General features: G+C 43.0%; 1 protein-coding gene across 1 annotated transcript in view; it reads right to left on the reverse strand.

Annotated features, from left to right (window-relative positions):
* Positions 1-24,743, reverse strand: part of xylt1 (xylosyltransferase I) — an 82,003-nt gene that overhangs the window by 26,199 nt on the left and 31,061 nt on the right. Inside the window, exons 2-6 of the mRNA XM_019889501.1 lie at positions 18,124-18,694; positions 9,547-9,719; positions 8,911-9,113; positions 2,700-2,780; positions 220-436 (exon numbers count right to left, since the gene is read on the reverse strand). Of these exons, the coding sequence (XP_019745060.1) occupies positions 220-436; positions 2,700-2,780; positions 8,911-9,113; positions 9,547-9,719; positions 18,124-18,694 (1,245 nt within the window). The remainder of the gene's footprint in view (positions 1-219; positions 437-2,699; positions 2,781-8,910; positions 9,114-9,546; positions 9,720-18,123; positions 18,695-24,743) is intronic.

Genomic DNA, 24,743 nt, shown 5'->3' on the forward strand with positions numbered 1-24,743 from the left:
AAGGTAATGATTAAAATGCAATTTCTGTTGAATACAGTCACAAAGCCCAGCTTCACATTTTGCTTCGACTTTATGATTTCAGGTTATTTTTGCCTGCCAAAAGCAACGGCAAGAAATCCACGCTTTCTGTGTCTAAGAGCAAAGCACTCCCGAGTATAAAGTTTCGCTTACCTGTCACTCAGCGTTCGGAAAAATGAAAATGTGTTTTCTGAGTGTTACCTCGGCGGGCAGCAGAGTGTAGGCGTAGAAGCGCTTCATGTTGGTGACCAGATCGTCCTTGGAGTTGATGACATATTCCACAAACATTCGGTTCAGAAGGAACCAGTCGGATCCTCCATCCACAGAGATGCCCTCTGGGATTTTACGGTCACCCAGCCTCCACATGTGGGTGTCGCATTCATAGAAGAGACGATCCAGGCCTTGTTTACGGATAAATCTGGTGAAAATAAAAGATGACTCCATGTAGTGCGAAGCTAGCATGTGTTATCGTACTGACCATTACTGTTTCGATGAGTAAAACAAGACAAATGCAAATCGATCAAACATTCAAATCGGTCATGTTTTGGTAAAATTATGCTTAATGACGGTGATTCCTACTGTATTTCCCGATTGATATTTGAGTAACAGATACCGGTAACAAGTAAAAGGAAAAATGCTGATAAAGAATACCGTAATAAAAAAATGCTAAAAAAAAAAAAAGAAACGCTCACAATTACAGTAAAAAATATGAACGACACGATTTTTTAAAATCACTTCAATATTCAAAAGCCACTCTAATCTTAACATCTGTGAATTTAGTCGATTTTTAGGAATGATCACAATATTTCACCTTCAAACTTTTCACATTCAATATTTTTGATAGCAGAGATGAGTTTTGTGTTTTAGGTTATGTAAGTTAACATAGTTATATTTTACACATCTTTTTAGGCACTGCTACAATATCCAGACGTTTCAACCATATTAATTATGCTGTCGAGACTTGTAGGATATCATTCAAATGGCACATGAGGGAATCTTTACACATCCAAAATTTGGCCCAAAATCCGTTCAATAGCCCATAAGTAACTTCCTCGCTCTCAGCTTGTCAATCAAAGCATGTTTACTCTTGCCAATCTGCACATTTTTTTAATGAACAGTACATTTCACCAGAAAACTCTAGGCGCAGGGGTGTCAAACTCATTTTTGTCGCGGGCCACGTTGTAGTTAGGGTTTCCCTTGGATGGCCGTTATGAATTTTGGGAAACCATATAAATGTTTAATTCCCTCCACATATTACATACAGAGCGCACAACAAATTGATGAATAACTAGTTTTAAAATCCAAAGTCAAGAATAATGACTGTTATTGTGGATTACATATGAACATTTTGGTTCGGACTTTAGCAAGCCTCATGGAATTTGACATGCTTGATTTGCTTTCGCGGGCCACATAAAATGATTTGACGGGCCAGATCTGGCCCCCGGGCCTTGACTTTGCCACCTGTGCTCTAGGGGAAGCCTTGCAGTTAAAAAAAAAAAAAAAAAAAAAAAAAAAAAAAGATCCTTATTGTTGCCATAAGGGACGAGTCTCAAAGTGTTGTTGATTTGTCACAATACACTTTCATCACCGGCTACAAATTACACATACACAATGGATGCTTTTCCAACTAAAGTGTTAACAGCGGGGAGTCGGGTTCATGTCACCCAAATGGGCCTCTTTGGAACTAGTTGGTTTCATGGGGAGTGGAAGTGAAGTGTTTCAGCTATCCAAATGTACGCCAAATATACTAGGCTTGAGCAAAAATATGAACATATACAACAAAAACAGCACCGAATACATGAAAAGGCCATTAAGCCTGCTGGAGTGCTGTGTGGATCAATACTGGTCGAGCTGGCAATGATAGCACTAACTAGATTGATTCTCAAACTTATATGATGAGACTTCTGACAGTTGACTCATTTTAGGTACTGTATTTACAGTGTCATACCAGAAAGGAAAGTGATGGTATCGATTGGCAGAGGAGCACAGCGCCATCTCCATGAAGCGAAACAAAAGTTCGTACACCGGTTACATATTGACAGGCATCAAAATCAATAACTGGCAGCCAAATTTCATTCGTGGTGGTCCACCACAGATAAACTATACACAGTATACTTTGGAGACGCAGCGGCTTTCTTCTTCCGTGGAGCTGATCAATGACGCCATTGATCAGACTGGCAAATGAAGACATTACATCTAATCACAAAAGATGCATAAAATGCAACATATCAACCGACTGGATTTAGCCAATCAGATCTGTGAAAAGCTAATACGTACACACTTCAATTCAGCAGCCAGGTTAATGTTTTTTGATCAAAAATTGCCTTGCTTTTCCGAACACAGCAACGCTGAGAGAAGCGATGCAATGTGGCTGTAAATGCACAGATGTATTGTTGAGTCAAGCTGAGTCATGCACGCATGTGTTTGAGGGTAGCTGGGAGTGCAGCATGACGCCTGCTTGGCCATCGGGGCGGCACATGTGCAGAGAGCAGCGGGTGGCAGCAGCAAAGATGGCGACCTCACCGGTTTAGCACAATAACAACGCTAATCCAGAATTCAAAATGGGGCAGTGAAAGAAGAATGGAAGTGGGAACCAGTGATCATTAGGAGACGTGTTCAGAATCGAAGTAGGATTGTTCAGAAATGTGACTTGGGGGTGGGGGGCGCAGAGTCGGACTCACCTGGCGTTGTCCCTGCCATGTGACTTGATGAAGTTCATGTCTCTGTATTTGGACAAGAAGGCCACCAGCTGGTTGTTTGTCCTAAAAACAGAAGGTGGCGGCTTTGAGTTAATTGAAGAACACCCGTATGCCATGAAGAAGCAAAGCTTTACATTGGCTACACAAACCAGTGGTTCTCAACCTGAGTTCGATCGAACCCCGGGCGTTCGGTGAATCGTCTCAGGGGTTCGACGGAGCCTCTGCCATGGAGGTTAAGACACACCTGACTCAACATGTCAATTAGTTATGACTGTCGTGATAGGAAGTCATACGATTTCAAAAAAAACTTTACTTATGCCATGTAATTTTATTTTTTTAATGTCTTGAATTTGTAAAAAAATATTTTTATTTTTCACAAAAGAAGGGCTCGGTGAATGTGCATATGAACTGGTTGGGTTCGGTACCTCTAATAAGGTTAAGAACCACTGCTCTAAAATGAACGTGTCCTTCACTGTGAGCATGTTCCATTTTGAATGACGTTCAATTGAAAACATGCAATACAGTAATCAGAATGTGAAGGTCTTCTTAAATGGCCCCGTGAATCAAAATACGTGCGACACTGAAATAAATACTCAAGGCTGCTTTTAAACTTTTTAGCGGATTGTTACTGTGTCCCATTTTCAAATAAACGCCATGTTACTTTTTTTTTCCTGAAAATTTCACGATAATTTTCTTTTCAAATTTGTGTGATGCACGCAACAGGTCAAAAAGTAAGCGGGAATCATAATCTGAGTAAAAAGGACAGACATAGTTTGGCACATTCAACATAATTGTTTTCTGAAGAAAAAGACAAAATGAAGACAGATGACTTAATGACCTGAGCAGCTCTGGGGTTGTTCCCCCCGGCGGACTACTTGGCATCATAGGAAAGATTGTGTCGCCATTATTTTGAGAAAAGACCACATGCTGGTTTTACATTGTAGGCCAGTGTTCTCTCATACGCAGGCCAGACAGGCTAAAAGCTTTGCTCTGCAGGCTATATGCCCCAGTCATTTCATCTGGTTCGGAGCCTTTCATGATGCTTTGCTTTGCCTTTTGGAAAGAGCACAAGGATCAGCGGGGGGAGGGACAAGCGCATATTAATGTCATTTTCCCTTGAAGGAGCAATTTCACAGCCTGGGGGGCTTATCTTAGGAGGTCCTGAGCCATAAAGTTGAACTGATGATATGCTGTGCAGACACACGCAGTCTTCCGTCTCCATACTGTACTCCCACCCACACACGCATGCTGGGTGACGGCCAGTTTGCACATTGCCAATACAATATATATGCACACGAGCGCAAAAATGCTTGAAGGCACGCTCACGCACGTGCATGCGCGTACACACACACACACACACACACACACACACACACACACACACACACACACACACACACACACACACACACACACACACACACACACACGGCAAATGTCATACTCCAACTTTGCCACCTGAGCGGTCACCCCAAGTCCATTGGGTCAAGTTTGCTTACTGTCAGGCTTGTGCTTGCTCTGTTTCTCAGCGGTATTCACACACAACCGCACGATAACACACAGGCACCCACACACAATACTTTGCTTTCAAAGCCCGCCGGGCACACCAAAATGGTGCACTTTCCCCAATATCACGGTCAATTAAACGTCATCACGATGGTACTGATTCACTTCGATGGCCCTGTTAAATTCATAATGTGCACTTTTTATACGTAGAACTTTTGTTAGATGATCCCGGGGTGGAATGGTGCAATGTTACAGTTGACGGATTATTGCTAGACACTCAAGCGCATTTGACAAAGATCACTTTTACAGTATCATCTCTGTCAGAAGAAATTGATTAAAAAAAAAAAAAAACATTTTAACTTGCAAGGTGTTCTTACATTTTGTTTCATACTTATAAAAGGAGTCAATGATTTCAAGGATGACAACTTCATATCACAACAAACGACTTGCAATAATATTAGCACATCAGTCACAAAATTAAAGACAAGCATCCTGCTCACAAAGCTCAATCGTTTTCAGCACTGCTGGAAAGTCAATGAAAGGGGCTTAAAAGGGAAAAAGGTAAGCGCAGGGAGACTGTGTAGATAAAAGGCTGGGAAAGAGGGTCACACTCTTTGGCAACGCATGCGTGTAACTCATCTTTTGGCCTCTCTGGACACACACACACACACACACACACACACACACACACACACACACACACACACACACACACACACACAACGCCCCATTGGTGTGAGTGGCTCTGCGTTTGCCTTTGAGAGGCAGCCATGCGGCAGGACAGACATTATCAGGGAATTAGAGGGGAAATAATGCTTGTCTCCCGTCCCACTGATAACAACAGCAGTAGTCAGGACGGGGCCGTGCAGGAGAGACCACCCTCAACTCCTTCACCCGTTTGGATTCTTGCCAATACTCTATGGTCACAATGGAAAGACTGGCAACCAGTGTTCTCCAACCTGGATTGAAACGAAGACAGACTCAGGATTTCAACATGTTGGATGAATAGAGCAGATGATTGAGCCCAACATTGAATTATAGGTTATTTGGCAGGTAGGATTAAGTTGAATAAACGTTTAATGTGGAGTTTTTCTCAAGGCATTTCAAGGCACCATTGTATTTTTTTCTCCTATCAATTTAGATGAGTGTTTGTCATCCTTTATTAAGCCAAGGCACCCATTTTACATTTGAAATATCTCATGGCATAGCACCAAACATGTCGCAAAAAGCACAATATCAATTTACTCATGCATGTACTCACTCTGTGTGAAATCTGGGCCTGTTTAATGGAACATGTGAATAAGAACGTACAAAGATGGAACTGTATTCAAGTAATTTTCTGATAAATGAAGTCAAATTGGACAGTAGTGTGCCAAGGAACCCTGGATGTGCATAACTTCATTTATTCATTCATTTTCCGAACCGCTTTATCCTCACTAGGGTCGCGGTGGGTGCTGGAGTCTATCCCAGCCGTCTTCGGGCAGTAGGCAGGGGACACCCTGAACCAGTTGCCAGTCAATCGCAGGGCACACAGAAACGAACAACCATCCGCACTCACACTCACACCTAGGGACAATTTAGACTGTTCAATCAGCCTGCCATGCATGTTTTGGGAATGTCGGAGGAAACTGGAGGACCCGGAGAAAACCCATGCAAGCACGGGGAGAACATGCAAACTCCACACTGGAAGGCCGGAGCTGGAATCGAACCCGGTACCTCTGCACTGTGAAGTCGACGTGCAACCGCTTGACTACCGGGCCGCCCCATAACTTAATTAGATGTGATAATTCTAATTTTACTTTGTGCTACAGATGCTTTAAGAAGCCACTGATTGGGCACCAAGTTGGTATTTGAAGGTGCTGGTGTCTCTGGAGTCCCAAGAGCTTATTGATCCAAGATCCTCCAAAGATTAATGTATTAAGCTGTACTTTGGACAGATCGAACCAATGTTTAGAAGGAGAAAAAGTTGCACTGGACTCAACTCATAATTACACAAAGACTATTTTTATGGATTGACAAATTCAGTGAATGACAGCATTGTTCAGGTGATATTGAAGAGGGGCTCCCATGTAACTCAATGGATAAAGATAATTAAATCACATTTCCACTCGTCCATTTTATGAACCGCTTTATCCTCACGAGGGTCGAGCGCGGGCCTGAGCCTATCCCAGCCGTCTTTGGGCAGTAGGCGGGGTCCACCTTGAACCGGTTGACAGCCAATCGCAGGAAATAACCGTTCCTTAAAAATCAATCAATCAGTCAATCAAAAATCAGTGTGCTATAACAGATATAGGACAGTTTTTTTTTCTTTATAACCTATAAGTTTCATTTTTTTCAACAGTTGTTAAAACAAATTTCAGTAATTTTCATTGTGGTGGTTTTGCTCCCAAAATACAATATCATAGAAGATGACAGCGGCCGGGTGGGCCAGTGGTTAGCGCGTCAACCTTGCAGTGTGTAGGGGTACCGGGTTCGATTCCAGCTCGGGCCTTCCTGTATAGAGTTTGCATGTTCTCCCCGTGCCTGTGTGGATTTTCTCCGGGTACTCCGGTTTCTTCACACGTTCCAAAAACATGCATGGCAGGATGATTGAACAACCTAAATGAGTGGTTCTCAACCTTATTAGAGGTACCGAACCCAACCAGTTCATATGCACATTCGTTGAACCCTTCATTACTGAAAAATAAAAATCTGATTCAAGAAGTGTTACTTCCGTTTTGCCGGAGCGAGACTAGAGTTGCTCAACCTGGCATGACAAATCATGCAGATAGGATGCTGAGTCCCATCATGTTCTGTGATGCATGTGAATCCATGTGCCACATATTCGACCGACCACTTTGTTTTTTTTTTACTCGACATAGTTAGCATGTATTAAAACATTCAAAAAAAAAAATCACACGACGTACTATCACGACAGTCACCCAGTGACTACTGAGCGAACTAAATTTTCTGCAACACTGATTGGAGAAGCAATGTAATGTGATCATCTGCAGCCAGTGATGGCCAAGCGGGCGTGTCATAACTAATTGACATGTTGAGTCGGGTGTGTTTTAACCTCCATGGTGGAGGCTCCGTCGAACCACTGAGACCGAGTAACCCCCTGGGGTTCCATCAAACCCAGGTTCGGAACCACTGGTCTAAATTGTCCCTAGGTGTGAGTGTGAGCGTGGATGGTTGTTCATCTATGTCTGCCCTGCGATTGGCTGGCAACCAGTTCAGGGTGTGCCCAGCCTATACTGCCCAAAGACAGCTGGGATAGGCTCCAGCACGCCCCGCGACTCTTGTGAGGATAAAGCGGATCGGAAAATGGATGGATGGATGGATGGATGGACATTGACTATTTAGGAAAATGAACGAAAATTGCATTTATTTCGTAGCGTTTATCAATTTCAGGTGAAGAGATGAGAGCATCTCAACATGCACACACACACACGCACACGCACACGCACACGCACACACACATACACACACACACACACACACACACACACACACACACACACACTAAACACCTTAAAAACACTCCCCAGACACTTGATCACATATTAATAAGACAAAAATAATAGACCACATTTCCCAGTTGGCATTGTCAAATCCAAGCTGTTACAAATACACTTCCTCTGCAATGATACCAGACTAAAATTTACATATTTCCGAATCACACAAATCCAAAACATCCACCCCCCTCCCCCCACCACCACCACCACAATTGATCTGTCCCCCTCCCTCTTCCCTGTCATTTTGTGTATCTCAATTCCCTCTTTTGCGCCATCAATCGTTTCATTTCCAAACAGATGGGTCTTAAAATCTCCATCGTCAGCTATTTTCCACTTCCATCAACCTCATGCAAATGAGGATGCAAAATAAGAGCAAAATAGTGCCTTGGCACAATCACAAATGCATTTAATCATGCAGTGACAGGATAAATATGTGAGCATGTAGCGTGATGCAAGACATGAACTCAGACATGGCGCAGAAACATACAGTATTGACAGCATGCATCAATACGATGGCAGGGACGTGATTAAACTGAGAAAATTCAATTTCTTGGCTGCTGTTTTGGAAAACATCAGATCCTACTTGGCTCTGTCCATTATAACAACTCGTCTAAATCCAACTGGTGGACATCTGGCTGCGCAGGAGAGATAACTCCCTCCCACCACTTTTAGAAGCATTTTAATTAGTTACTGCATGGCTTCTTCAAAAATGCAGCAGAGCCTGAAATCCCAGAAGAACAATAAACTCACATAAAGGACGTCTCCCCCCTACCCCCAAATTTCTCCCCAAGTTGCCTTGGATGACATGAAGCCCAGTTCACTTGAGCTTTGTGGCCTTTAATTACCTTCTACAGCCTCTTCAAAGAAACATGTTCAACAATTGAGATCGGGTTTTTGGACCATCAAGTACACTGCAGGCGGAGAAAGTCAATATGTATTGAGCCTGGGCAATTAAATTGTAATCAGGTCAACATGTAGCCCCTCGAATGGAGAACAAGCAAGGAAACAAAGACTTGGAAAAGAAGGTGTGAGGAGGCAAGCGGTGGAGAAGCAGACGTTTGACTTCATTGATCTGTTTGGTTTGGAGTGACTCTTTATTCAAAGCTCACAGTGAACGAACCACTGGAGCCCAGACCCAATGGCTCCCACCCTCAAGTTTATGGATGATCTCGTGAGGGCCCCTCCTTTACCTGATGGGGTAGTCGGCAGCACTGAGGTTGATGAAGAAATCCCAGCTCCAGTCCCTCATGGACAACAGGTCAGCCATACTTCGAAGATACATGGTCAGGAGACTGGCACCCCCCCAGATGGTGGCCATGCGCCATGGTGTCACCCTCACGTTGGGGTATTGAGCCGCTAAGGCCTTTACCTGCCGATGGAGGTAGTTGGAGCGCTGCAACAAACAACAACAACCATTCAGAGCAGCAATTTACAAAAAAGTTGATGGATTGTGAACATGTTGTGCATACACGTGAGACAATTACCGGTGGTTCAATAACAATCTCCACAAATGTGCACACCACAGTTCTCCATCTCTGCACGTTTTTAGCAAATGTCTTCAAACATGCGTACGGTACAGGAATTGTCTACTCGAACAAGATAACGGCGAACGTGGAGGAAACATAACTGCAAAGTCATGTGAAATCATTGATATCGTTGTTCAGACATATTGGTAATGTCATGTGAACGTATTTGGTAAAGTCCCTGCCCTTTGTAAAATCCACAGTTAAAGAGAATTATTATTATTTTTTTTTTAATGGAATAATTCAGTGGAGGTCTGCTGTGAAACCTTTCCTTTGATTGCTTTCACGTTAACCAGAGCTCACCTGATCCACGTGTATGTAGTAGTAGTGGGACGTGTGGTAGATGGTTTTGAGGAGACGCTGAAACTGACGAGAAGCGCGACCATGCACCACCAAGACAAATGCTATTCGCACTGGATTTGATGGGAAGCTCTCCGCAGAGTCTTCATCCCACTGGACATTTGCATTGGCTTTCCCTGTACCAACAACAACAAAAAACAAAAAATACATACAATTATCATCACAGACCTTTTATTTATGTATTTATTTTAATGATGGCAAAATGTAACAGATGGCTTGTACAGAAATAAAGGTGTTCAGCTATAAGCTTCGTTATTGTGGATGGATGGAATTTCTTGTCCAAAGCAGAGCTGGCAACCTATAGAAATTCAGTTCCAAGAACAATTTGTCCAAATGTCCATATTTTTCACATTTTCTCAAGCACATTAGCGCAGGACAGTTATTGCAGTGTACCCTGTATATGTGATCAGATAAAAAGGAATTATGCATAGCCTACTGCACAACATAATCATTACTCCATCACCATAATCGTTAAAGATGGCTTCAGTATTTGTAATTGTAACGTCTTTATTGCATCAACCTTGGAATGGTGCACACGGTTGCAGGCTGAATCAAAGGAAATGAGATTGAAGGGTGCCATCATCAAATATATCTGAATCATTGCATTGAATTAGCCTCTACCAATTCTGTTTTCAACTGTATTAAACAAAGCACGTGTCACCAGATCTCAAAAGTCAACATTAAAACTCTATTTTCCCAAGAAACAAGTAGCATTGTTAATAGATTGGAATAGAAATTTGAAGTGTGGACAAAATTGTGGTTTCTATTCAGTGCAATCTAATGTGTGTACAACTGTCTCCTCTTGTCGGCATTATCCACAATTGCTGGTGAAACGATGTAGATTGGAAACTTGTTGAACTAAACCGCTTTATCCTCACCAGGGTGGTGGGCACACTGGAGCCCATCCCAGTTGTTTTCGGGCAGCAGACGAGGTACACCCTGAACTGGTAGCAAGCCAATCGCAGGGCACACATTGACAAACGAGCATTCACACTCACAGTCACACTTTTTTTGTGTTTTGGAAAATTGTCCCTCAGCGACCGTGGCCGACTTGCCTCTCATGAAAGAGTTTGATTATCCTTCTTCACACACTACAAATCAAAGTGCCGATGCCAGGGGGATTTACACAATCAGTGGGACTTGATATGATGACTGATCTTCCGTTTTGTTGTGTCACAGTCACTGATCCAGCTGTTTTCTTGACATGGGCTGGGGGTTCATAGTTGTTTTGCGTGACGTTGTTGACATTGGTATTTAGTACAGAAACCAACAAAATACTTTGTTTCTTCTACTCAGGGTCAAGCAAAAGGGGCAAGCCTGCTAACCTTTGCTACGCTGCCACTTGTTTGTTTTTTTGGGGGTGGGGGGGTTCCCTTGCATTTATCTGGCAAGCAATGTTGTGATAATACTGTAAACTATCATATGCATAACTGGTCGCAAAGAAAATAGTGGGATTGGAGCATTTGGCATTTGTACTTTGTACCCGTGAATTTTGCCGTGGAGTTTGCCAGGGCAATTTTGAAGGACAGATAGGCCCTTTGCTCGAGTGGCGAATAAGGGAAATCACGCCGCTCCCCATTTCAATTCATTTTTGGTGATGCAGTGAATGGTATAAAAATGAACTAAACCAGCCACAATACAGAAGAGACCAAAAAAAATACTGTATGTAAAAATACATATCATGTCGATTTTTCTATGTTTTCTTGAAACATTTTGCTGATTCATTGCCGCGGATGCAATGATTCGTGACTTGTGCTGTGTTGACACCAGAGGCAATGTGAATTTGCTGCGCTGGATTGTTTCGCCAGCTAGCCAGCCATAGCTCGCAGGGACCTGGCGCAGCGCAAAAGAGGGTGCACCAAGCATTCTTCAATATGAAAAGAAGTTATTTTTTCTTTCTTTTTTACAATGTAGTGTTAATTTCATCGCACTACAAGTCAGCGTCTTGCTGGCCCGCTACTGTTGGATCCTGGATTTTTTTTTAAACTATCTGGAACAATCAGCGTCCCAGCTGTAAAGAGTTGGCGTTCAATGATTTCATAACTGACAATCCCTAACATTTGGTAGCTCTGTGAAATTAATAGAAATACTATCCAACAAGGGTGCTGAGGAACACTTTAAGTGGTGGTGTAAGTGTGAACCGTATTATAACTCTTAATTCACGTCCTTGTTCCCGGTGACGGTCACTTGGTGTTAGACATCAACTGAGTTTAAAATGAGAATGTACACAGTACTTTTTTTTTTTCTTTCCAGAGGTTCCGTTAAAAATGTCAACATGAAGAGTCAGGCTAATCAGCTTATCAGACAAAATAACAACTATTTCGGGGGCCAAATACAGGGACAATTAATGCATTAAAAACACAAGCCTTGGAAGTCAACTTGTATTTTACAGAAACAACAAAATAATGAAAGCAAATGCCACGGCCTGTCAACTCACTATCAAACACATCTGTAGTGTTATTGGCAGCCTCACATTACTTCCCGTTGCGCCTTTAAACCTTCCCTTGCAAACTTGTTGAGGTTGTGAGCTGACAATCTCGAAAGTGTATGATGGACAATGATTGACTTGTTTGTCATTAAAACAAATGCACACAACAGGCTGTTATGACATGTTTGTTTACAATGTCATGTCTTAAGAAGATTAATGGCTGTAATTCAGGGCTTTGGTTCCCTCCAGCCTGTCTATAGTCAAGACGAAGAAGGACTAGAGAAGCTGTGTATTCCCTAGAGGTCATATTTCCCAAAATGTCCATCCTGACTCAACACAGTGTCTGGCCCCTCGGGGCCCTGTAATTACTGTGATTTAACAGCCAAGTATCAGACTGGTATAAGAAGCCTTCACCCCCACTATTTAACAGACGCGATCTAAATTTAAGGTCCGGCAGGGCATTGTCCAAAGACAATTTGGGTTAACAACCTGATTACAACTATCATTACGTCCTGACACTCCCTGTTACTTGTTTGTTGCACTTCACTCTACTTCAGAGATCCCAAAGGGGAAATATTTGTACTTTGTCTTAGACTGAATGCTAATTACTGGCCGGCTAAGAAGGTTCACTGGTTTGTTTTACACATGGATAATTGGGCCAGTTGTTTCACAAAGGATACTGAATGTGTGCCATATGAGATAGCTGAACTAATGAGCACTGCTACAGTCAGTGTGTGAACTTCATTTGAGCTATCACTTTTGTGAAGCATTTATGATTTCACCGTTGACTCATTTTGACCCACAACAAAATTGACAGGACAGCAAGGGAAAAAAAATCTCTCCTCTTGAGCTGGAGAGTCTTCATCATTCTTCCTGTCTGCATAAATCCCTTTAAGTACAGCTCCCTTATCTGTTTTCACCCTTCTCTTGTCTTATCTTGCATAACATCAGTTTTAAATACTCATTTGAGGTAGACATAAAATAAGAGTAAATATCCCCAATCTATGTCAATTCATCAATTTACGAGATCAGACATCGGTGTCTTTTGAATAAATAAATAACTAAAATACCTACTTATTGAGAAATGCATTTCCATGCACAGGGCTTACGCTACCACTCTTTGTTGTATTTGGACACTAAAAAAATAAGAACACTATTTACAGTGCAAAAGTATGTTGTAATGGTAATTTATAATTACAAATGAAGTAGAGTGCATAACGTTACCAAAATGCAACTGATCTGGATAAAAGTGAAAAGACAGGAGCTTGGAATTTGTTTGTCCATGCTGTGAAAATGGTATGTATTACTTTAGTGGAATCTGTACTTTAACACACGGGTGGTGTACAAATACAGCGCTCCGCAAAATTCGAGCACCAATGAAATTCTTCTTCTTCTCATTATTTTTTGTTGTTGTCACTTAATAGAATAGAGACTGCCATCGAGGCCGACCTGCTGAATTAAAGAATAAAAATCCTCTTTTAGCATTTGTTTGTCCATTTTTTAAATTTTTATTAGTATGCATATTACCGGTACTTCCTGGTCGCTGGAGGATGACATACAGATGGGGTTGCCATTATGAGTCTGGGGGTTGGATGGTTCCATTGATGCCAGTTAGTCAAATAATGAACATATATTTTTATATCCACACTTTTATTCACACTTTCATCAAAATGTAATGGATTCTTAGTCCTTTCTTGGTCATGGTAATGTTTGGCGTAATGCACTGATTTTTTTGTTTTGTTTTTGTCAAAATGACTGCTGTGAGAAAAAGTCATAAAAGTAGTTTGTTATGGTCCAAGATTTTTGCATTGTGTTGTACTAGGGATGGACAATTATGGAAACATAATAATCATGATTATTTTGATTGAGATCACTCCCAAAGTCAATGTAATTTCCCATTGGTATTTCAATGGGATCCTCCATTGAATTTAGCATTAGCAATGTTATAAAAACGAAGAATGTTATCTATTTAAATACACAATGTGTGAAATTGTTTTGTGATCTGTTTTACAGTTAACACCAACTGGGGTGTCATTAAACAGCTTAAAGCTCAGGGCTTGCAGAATCACATCCACGCTGCATGCTTGCTACGCAAGCAACATTGCGCATTCAGGTAAAAGTAGTTACATACTAACTCGAGCTGGAGTTTGCAGTACAAATTTTGTCTTTATACTACACTACTGAAACAATGAAACATGGTTGTGGTCATCTCATGGCATGGGCAAGAGTGACAGCCAATTGGAACTGATTGCCTTGTATTTATTGATGATGTGACTAATGACAAAAGCAGCAAGATGAATTCTGAACTGTTTCGGCAGGGCTCAAGATACCAGAATGGTCGCAGATGTGTTTTTCAGCGTGTATGAGTAACAATTGAATTTGGTCGCATTAGTGAAAGTGCTAAAGTTTTATTGCTCCCACCAACACAGGCACTGTATTAGACATTGTGGATATAAGTCACCGTCTATTGAGTCTTTTCGCATCATGCGTACAACACGTGGACTTGCACGTGGACCGCAGATGCACACGTTTCATTCATTTAATATTTCATGGTTGCCAAAATGCGTTGACGCAGAACTTGTCTGTTTCATTTCAAATCCACTGTGGTGGTGCCTTGAGCCAAAAAGAGGAGAATCGTGTCGATGTCCCATGGACCTGCCTGTAGCAGTTTATTGCCAAGAAATGCCCGCACTAGGGGTCTCCAGGTCCGATCCTCGTGAGCCCCGATCCACCCTGTTTTATATGTTAGCCTGTTCTAACACAGCTGATTCAAAAGATCAGCTCACCAAAAGTTCCCACTATTGCTACTGTACAAATGCCCTGCCAAGCCCTGGAGTATCACAAGCCAAACTTATCATCACCAGCCAAGTTAGCATATGGTAGACAAAGAGATTGACCATGTTCCTCCAGCATTCAATGATGCAAATATCAGTTCTAACACAATTGCTAATCCAGTCAATGCCTCAAGGACGCTACACTGATCAAATCAAATTGGACAATTTTGTGCTAACAAGGTTAGGACTTGAATTGGGATGGGAATACAGGAGGGAAGAGCAAGCGAGAACAAATTGGCGGTGAGCAGGCAGGCAGAAGGACAGTAAGACAGACAAATGGTTTAATTTAGCTGCGGCGTTGTTATCAGGCCAGCAACCAGGGGAAAGGCCGTTTCCATTTCTTGGTGTCTTTGATCAACCGGCCATTTGAATGGGGTGGTGAGTTGCTGTGAGATGGAGACATGACACCATTGCTATTTGGAAGGAGAGTGGACAAAAGTTGCAATGTCCCTGTGCCTTCTTTTGTTCTCGAAGGACAGCAAGTGCCTGCTGACATGTTGTGTTCATTCCAACACCATCTGTGTAAATACAACGGCTCGTGTTTCCTCCCCACTTGAGAATGGCCACTCATACAAGAAAGTTGTGGCGATTGAGAGCGACGAGCATCAGTACACTTCCGCTCCATGCATCCAGTGGAGGAATGTTTAGGTGGAGAGACAGCACGAATGACAGGGGTGGCGCTACAGCGGGGCGAAGCGGTGATAGTCATCCATCCATCCATTATACAAACCGCTTATCCTCAGGATGGTCTAAAATAGATTGATTAATTTGTTTCTCACCTCCCCTATGTATCGTTCAACCCCCATCCCCTTTAGCTCCGGGAGAGAAAAAAAAAAATCCTGTACCTGTCCCCGACGAATGGCAAGAGACAGAGCGAGATGCAAAAGGACGAGAGAATATAGATGCAGCTCGTGTGTACAGTCGACTGAGCTGTCAGCCATATCGAAGCCTGGATGTTTGGCAGTATTATTACACCATCTGTGTAAATACAACGGCTCGTGTTTCCTCCCCACTTGAGAATGGCCACTCATACAAGAAAGTTGTGGCGATTGAGAGCGACGAGCATCAGTACACTTCCGCTCCATGCATCCAGTGGAGGAATGTTTAGGTGGAGAGACAGCACGAATGACAGGGGTGGCGCTACAGCGGGGCGAAGCGGTGATAGTCATCCATCCATCCATTATACAAACCGCTTATCCTCAGGATGGTCTAAAATAGATTGATTAATTTGTTTCTCACCTCCCCTATGTATCGTTCAACCCCCATCCCCTTTAGCTCCGGGAGAGAAAAAAAAAAATCCTGTACCTGTCCCCGACGAATGGCAAGAGACAGAGCGAGATGCAAAAGGACGAGAGAATATAGATGCAGCTCGTGTGTACAGTCGACTGAGCTGTCAGCCATATCGAAGCCTGGATGTTTGGCAGTATTATTCAGGTAGGTTGTTGCAGACTAAGGAAGCTAATATTTCTTTATGTTTCAAGGGTACAAAGTCACAATTCAAGTGCGATGAGATTTATAAATGAAATGTTTTTCATCCCAAATCAAGTTTTGTGCGATTATGGTCAAGGCTCTTCTTTCATATGAAAATTTCCCCAAATTAAGTTAAATTGCATTTAAGTTTAAATAACCTGCTAGTTGTGTGAATATGGTGTAAGTCATTACAATTAGGAAATAAAAATGATCAAATTGTAAGCAATCATTAAAATTCAATGAACATTATCTTGGATCACGATTCAAGCAACATTCACAAAAAAATGTAAATCAGTTTTCCTACAATCTGATGTGTGCTAAATCCTATTAACCATTCCTAGTCAAGACTCCCAAATGATTATCACAGGTTAATCCCCCTGGCCCTCTTCCCTGCACCGTGCAGGAATGTTGCCAACATGAGGAACACACGTGGCATTGTCACCCATCGTTTGTTTGAAAAATACATGCAGGAAGAGTGGAAAAAGTCTACCGTCGGTAGATATTGCGACATTGTTGTAAATTCGGCAACTCTGATGACTCCGGTCGTTGCTCTTGCTCAGTGGTACCGCCCACAGACATACACAGCAAAATAAAAGTAGCACTTTAAAAATCCAAGCACCACATATTTTACGATTTATTTTGGCTTGATAAAGAATGCGATGTGGCCCACGGGCTGTACTTTGCCCAGGTCCGGCCCAGAGGGAGCATGTTGGAGTGATTTTGGATTGAAGACAGCATTGCCCACCATCATCAAAACAGCAGATAATAAATTTTTGTGAGCGAATGGTGTTCATGCCTCCAGCAGTCTTACAGAGACTAACAGAATATATGCCAAGGTCCAGTGAAGCTGTTCTGACAGCTGCTACTGGTGGAAAACATTACAAAATGCTACCTATGCTGTTCTCTGTTTGTCACCGGTTTGTTGTGGTCCTCTGATATTGTTGCCAGGCTCCACCTCCGGAGAGAAGGTGAAAAAAAAAAAAAACAAGTGTGAATGTTTGGCTGTTTTCTGGTTTGAAAAAAGAAAGGAACAACTTTGATTCATGGCCAGTTTGAAAAAACAAATACATGACAATTGGAAACAATTTGGAGAGAAGACAAACAACGTCCCCATTTTTCTGCAAATCCAATTAGACACACACACACAAACGCACGTGCACGCACACACACACACACACACACACACACACACACACACACACACACACACACACACACACAAACACACACACACACACACACACAAATATTGTTGGCTTTCATGGGGGCATCAATTATTTCGCAATAGTCCAGGATTTTTTTCAATTAATCTGAAACATACATAAAGGTTGTTATAGTTTATGAAAAGTATTGCTGTTAAAAGGTATTGCTGTATATCCGTAGCCACCTAAGAAGGAAGGTCAAAACTGTTGTTTGAGTATTGTAGTTTACTATACTTAACACAGTATGTGGTGAACCTTTGTGGTAAATATTGCCCTCGCCAAATATTCCATATATTAAAAAATAAAATAAAATAAAATCAATAAAAACTAAACGAAAATGAAGCATCTCCCCCACCCCCGCTGCCAATTTAAATGAATAAACTTGCATTTAAAAACAAATTAAAGCTAAGTGAATTAAAAAAACCCAATTCAAAACAAAATCAAAATAACTATCACGAAAAATCCAAGAGTATTATAACCCTGGTGAGAATACAGTCTGTATGTGTGTCTCAGTGTGGGTGTGTACTGCATATATTCACACAAAAAAATGACGACCACAAAATATTAATATTTTTCCTGAAGTCACCTTCTAAGGGGCAGTAGCGTGTGACCTTCTCTGGCATTAACTGGCCCTCCTTGTGTCTACAGTAGACTTCAGCAATCTGCTGCCGGCAGTCTTTGCTTTTGGCCCTGGACAGAGCTGAGATGGCTTCCTTCCCACTGATTTCACACTTGGGTGGTTGGTCGTAGGTCACCTCCAGGGTCGCTGCAGTCGCCTGCCTTTTGTGAGGGTGCTGATGCCGGTGCTGGGCCTGGTGTGAGGCACGATGCCGCGGCCCTCCTGCAGCCACACCTTGACCACCGGGGCGCGAGTTGTTGGCGACCGCCAGCGGCTGGTGGCTTAAAGGCAGCACTTCATTGGAGCTGCGAACCAGGCCGGGGGAGTTGTCACGCCAGACGTGCTGCTGGCCGTGACCTTTCTCCTGCAGATGCTCTCGCTGCTGCCTCCTGCCGGTGGCCCCGACGGTTTGCCGATGCGGCTGCGAGCGTGCACCAAAGTTACTGTTGTCTATGTTATCAAAGTCTTTTGGTACAGAGTTCTCATTGTTGCTGTCCACTCTGCTTTTCTCCTTCGGTCGATGGGAGTAGTAGCCGTCCTGGAAAGAATGGAGAGGCGAGAAAGAAACAAATGCTTGTTCAGTGGTGAGGGATGCTAAAAGGGGAGCCACATTAATAAGAAAGACACAAGATCAGAAGCGAGTGAACACGGTGCATATCATATTGTGCTTTAACAATCCACGTGGCATGATTTGAGTGGGCAAAAATGCACCGAACTGTGTGGCATGAAATTAAGTATTGAGGTATTGAGTGGGCGGACAACAAGGTGCAACTTGACTGGAGGTGACGCAGGGCTATGAGGGCTCTGTTGCCCCGTGCCATCATCAGATTAGCCCGGTTTCAATTAAATTCTCCCGCAAACGGCCCCAGCTCACCGTAAACAGATTACCCAAAGGGGATAAAGGGCCAGAGTATGACTGTGAGTTTGTGTGGGTGTTAATGCTTGAGCGTGCATGTGCGTGCATGTGTACAATTCTTTTCACTTGGAGCCACCGAATAAGAAGAAACTGTAGTGTGGCATGTGACAGGGAAGCCTGTGTCATATGAGATTGTGTGCGCGTGTGTGACTGAACCAACAATTTATCTTTGAAGCAGAACAAGTCGAAAGAGGAGGGATGGAGGGGGGGGCGGCAGTGGAGAGTGCACAAAGAGCAAATAAGTGTAATGAGCAAAAGTGGGGATCACGAGGCGAAAGAGCGCTGACACAAGGGTTGAGTTGCTCTCCCAGGAAGCGCTGGCCTGTTGCAGCAAAATGTGTTGCCACGCATCGGACGGCACATAAAGGAAGCTGCCTTACTGCCACGTCAATGTTGCACACCTTGCTAGACACATGGGGAAAAGGCGGGGGGAGAAAATAGGGAAGTATAGGAGGTGGAACAGCAAACAGCAGCTGGGGGAAGATAGACCTCACAACAACAAGGCTCCCTGATGTGCTTCAGCATTTACAAGACATGGAAAAGAGGCGCCAAAAGAGGTGGGGGAGAACGCAGTTATGTACGACAGAAGGGAACCAGGGGAGGTGAAACACAAAGGAAGGGAATTAGCTGCTTTTTGAGCTAGCAGCTCCGTTTGGAAAGAGTGTATCTTTCTCCTATGAACGCTGTCTTTCTCTGGTGTCTGCCCTGCAACCAGACTCTTTGTCATCAACCTTTCATCTATGCAAGCAGCTGACACACTTTCTCACTCACATAGTGAAACAATGAGAACAGTACACACAAAAGGGCAAAGAATCCTAAAGCGGAACAGCACAGAATTGTACATATAAATAAATGTGACATTTTGTTCATTTTTGGGAGGGGGGGGAGGGAGAAAGACAAAGAAAGAAAGAAAGAAAGAAATCATGGCCCCACTCCTTCCACACCAATCACAATCCATCCCCTCCGCTCCCCTCCTTTACCTCTCTTCCCCTCTGCTCGGCGTGCCTTTTTTCATGTCACACCTTTTTTTTTTCTCTATCCAGTATTATTTCAGCTCTGTCTCTCGTCTTCCTGTCACAACCATTATTTTCGCCTCCCCAGTTGCCCCCATAACCAATGCGGGCCTTTACTTTCTTTCACTATTCCAGTTCAAACGATCATGTTGTGTGACAGATGCTGGTAATCCCTCATGGAACAGCTGCTTACACCTTATAAATGTAGCCCTTTAGCTATCTCGTGTCACTTTTAAATACCTTAGTACAAAGGAGATGTGAGAGACAGTTCCTTCCCTAGAAGAAATAGGTTTGGTAATTTGGCACAATAAATCAACCTATATATATATATATATATATATGTACAATTCTTTTCACTTGGAGCCACCGAATAAGAAGAAACTGTAGTGTGGCATGTGACAGGGAAGCCTGTGTCATATGAGATTGTGTGCGCGTGTGTGACTGAACCAACAATTTATCTTTGAAGCAGAACAAGTCGAAAGAGGAGGGATGGAGGGGGGGGCGGCAGTGGAGAGTGCACAAAGAGCAAATAAGTGTAATGAGCAAAAGTGGGGATCACGAGGCGAAAGAGCGCTGACACAAGGGTTGAGTTGCTCTCCCAGGAAGCGCTGGCCTGTTGCAGCAAAATGTGTTGCCACGCATCGGACGGCACATAAAGGAAGCTGCCTTACTGCCACGTCAATGTTGCACACCTTGCTAGACACATGGGGAAAAGGCGGGGGGAGAAAATAGGGAAGTATAGGAGGTGGAACAGCAAACAGCAGCTGGGGGAAGATAGACCTCACAACAACAAGGCTCCCTGATGTGCTTCAGCATTTACAAGACATGGAAAAGAGGCGCCAAAAGAGGTGGGGGAGAACGCAGTTATGTACGACAGAAGGGAACCAGGGGAGGTGAAACACAAAGGAAGGGAATTAGCTGCTTTTTGAGCTAGCAGCTCCGTTTGGAAAGAGTGTATCTTTCTCCTATGAACGCTGTCTTTCTCTGGTGTCTGCCCTGCAACCAGACTCTTTGTCATCAACCTTTCATCTATGCAAGCAGCTGACACACTTTCTCACTCACATAGTGAAACAATGAGAACAGTACACACAAAAGGGCAAAGAATCCTAAAGCGGAACAGCACAGAATTGTACATATAAATAAATGTGACATTTTGTTCATTTTTGGGAGGGGGGGGGAGGGAGAAAGACAAAGAAAGAAAGAAAGAAAGAAATCATGGCCCCACTCCTTCCACACCAATCACAATCCATCCCCTCCGCTCCCCTCCTTTACCTCTCTTCCCCTCTGCTCGGCGTGCCTTTTTTCATGTCACACCTTTTTTTTTTCTCTATCCAGTATTATTTCAGCTCTGTCTCTCGTCTTCCTGTCACAACCATTATTTTCGCCTCCCCAGTTGCCCCCATAACCAATGCGGGCCTTTACTTTCTTTCACTATTCCAGTTCAAACGATCATGTTGTGTGACAGATGCTGGTAATCCCTCATGGAACAGCTGCTTACACCTTATAAATGTAGCCCTTTAGCTATCTCGTGTCACTTTTAAATACCTTAGTACAAAGGAGATGTGAGAGACAGTTCCTTCCCTAGAAGAAATAGGTTTGGTAATTTGGCACAATAAATCAACCTATATATATATATATATATATATAAATATATATATTCACTGATGTGATCTGCCAGTGTGGAGCATGTGGTTAGTACCTCTGCCCTTACAAAGCAGCTCTTAGCTCTGTCAATTTCTGCATGTTTTGGCTTCTGTGCTACTTGAAATTGTGAAACAAGGTGTGAACGTGAATGGGATTGCGTGGTTGTCTGCGTGCCATGTGATTGACTGCAGTGTGCCCAATGCAACTGAACTCTGCGCCAAAGTTAGCTGGGATAGGATTCAGCTCACCCGTGACACGGAACATGATAAGTAGTGGAAAAATGTGATGAACTGTTTTGAGGTTTTTTTTTTTCATCATGGGATCGTCTCTTGTTGCAAATGAATTGACATGGATCAGATGAAACCAGCCTCAAGTATGTTGGTAATGGAACAAAAGGGAAATTTCTCTGGATGAACGAAACTCCACACGATGTTCTGTCTACCCTTCCTCCTCACGTTCCTCTTCAGGACTTTGTTGGCAACATTGCTTTTTAATCTCGTGCTGTAAATCGGAAACTGTGGGGCAAAGAATTACTAGTTGGACTGGTGATGGGGCTGTGGGCGTCGGGCAAGGATAGATTGCTCCAGGAAATGTTTTTTTTGTTTTTTTTTAACTTGGTGAACGTATTGGAAGGCCAACTAAGAACTGCCTGGCATCCTTTCCAGTGTTCACACAAACAACACAGAGGAGCGAGAAAATAGCAAAGGAGGTAAACATTAATATTATCCATCACTGGTGGGCACATTCAGAGAAAGGGAGGGTGTTCCAGCCTCCCCTCTGGGAATGGTTTAGGCCTTTCCTCACATACAGAGCTGGCTGGTAGTTCTGACTTTTCCTCATTTCCTCTGCCTCAGGGGAAAATATTTCACCTGTCCTTTTTCTTTCTTTTCCCTTTTTGGTTCACCCAATCTCCTGTGTGGCTAAGGGAAAAGAACTTATCTTCCTCCCCACACCTGTCTTTCTCCTCCCCTGGCCCTCGTATCATCCCTCGCTCTCAGGAAGGAAAGAATCCGCACTGCCTTTTCCCCTCCTCCTGAATGCCGTCCTTTACTTCCAGAAACAGCAAGGGAGAGGTACATCAGTTTAAACCTCACCCTCCCAGCAAGCTTCCTTTCAGACATTGTCACGTCACGTGTGCCGGCACTATGGCGACACTAGCAGCCGTGCAGACAACAGCACGAGGCATAAACGTATTGTGAAGTTCATTAAGAAATACATTTGGCCATGCCACGCATATTAGCGAGTACACGGGAGTTGGATCACCTCGGCTGCGCTCTGGCCTGAACGTGCTTGCCATATGGCTAACGAGCTCAGATTAATTACCTGGAGTTAATCTCTGAGCAAGATGCGGAGTCTTGTATGACACCGGAGTTTGATACACAAACACGCTCGGTTCACAGCTGTTCTTCCGCCGCAAGACAGCGCGTAGAGAATTGACAAAAAGAGGGGGAAAAAAGCCTACTTGTTATCGGCTTGGGGAAATGAGATCCCATTATTTAGCATTTTGACGTTAGCTTTCACATGTTAAACTTTATAAAATGACTAAAATACTGCAAAGTATAAAGTCGAATCAGGGAGACATTCTATGATGAAAGCGAAAACCCCGTGGTTTACTGAATCCTGCCTTCTGGCAACAAGTAGTGACTATTACCGGTGTTTATGCTACCTCCGTTTTTCTTCAGTGCCCCTCCAATCAAAGTTGTGTCAAGGCTAAAGGTGGGGGATTGCCGGTCACATGTAAGTATGTGCAAATGTATGATTAGCGGCAGCTTAGAATCAACAGTCGGCATTTGGTATGTGCGGAGGCCTCTTATGTACCCTGCACTAAGAAAGTCAAAAGGGACCTTTTGTGTTTGTGTACATGCAGAATACAGCGAAAAGGAACTTGTATTATTGCCATATCAATTCCACTTATAATTGGTCAGTTTACTTAGGTACAATTGCCACACTTTGGGATATGTTATTTAAAACGAGACAAAGCTCCAGCTGTGTACATTCACAAAGACCAGAGGGCAAAATTGAATTCACAAACTACTGTTGAATTTTATGTTCAAAAAACAAAGGCGGTAAAGAGATCACATCCATACTTCCAAATAACAACATGGGAATTCATTCATTCATTATTTCTTTTAGGACTATATTGTCATACCACACAACTGTAAAAAACATTCACGTTTGTAAATGCACTTCTATGCCCACTCAAAGTATTTGCACGATTGGACAGAGACTATTTTGTTCAATCAGCTTTCCTTTATTGACATTGAACATTTCAGTTGAGCGATGTTTTCCCCCCACCGTTTTGCTTACTCACTGTGGAACCAATCTCCGGGTTTTCTCATACTATTGGACAAACTTGGATGGAGTTCCAAAAATGGTGATTCTGCATTACACCAGGTTGGTTTCCATCCATCCATCCATCCATCCATCCATCCATCCATCCATCCATCCATCCATCCATCCATCCATCCATTTTGGATACTTATCTTTAGAGTTGCTAATAACCGCAGCACATATAGCTAGACAGGCATTCGCTTTCACCGTTACACCCAGTGGCGGACCCTGAGGGCCAGCAAGGCCTTCTCTGCTGGCCTAAACATTCTCAGAAAAGTAAATTTACTTTTCTGAGAATAACATAAATTTGTTATTTTATTTTCATAAATATGTTAACAAAATTATTCTCTGTATTCTTTACGTCATATTATTTCCACTTAGTTGAGTGGCTTTCAATGTTTTTTTGAATAACATTGAAAGCCACTCGAAAAATAACTTATTTATTATGGTGGAGTTTTTAACCAATCATATTTCATCTAGCTTGTGTTGCCAGGTTAATTAAACTTGCTCGGGGCCTTCAGATTAAACAGAGCAGGCCCCTGTGCGCTGTAAATGAACGGGCACCAGTCAGGTTTCAATAGCCAATCAGATTACGAGTCTGAGACTCGTGATCTGTATCCTGTATCGTGACTTGTTCTCATCTGCCTACTGGGCTAGCTAGAGGGCCTTACGTCGAGACTGGC

The sequence above is a fragment of the Hippocampus comes genome, unplaced genomic scaffold, assembly GCF_001891065.2.
Source record: "Hippocampus comes isolate QL1 unplaced genomic scaffold, H_comes_QL1_v1.1 scaffold86, whole genome shotgun sequence".
Taxonomy (NCBI): Eukaryota; Metazoa; Chordata; class Actinopteri; order Syngnathiformes; family Syngnathidae; genus Hippocampus; species Hippocampus comes.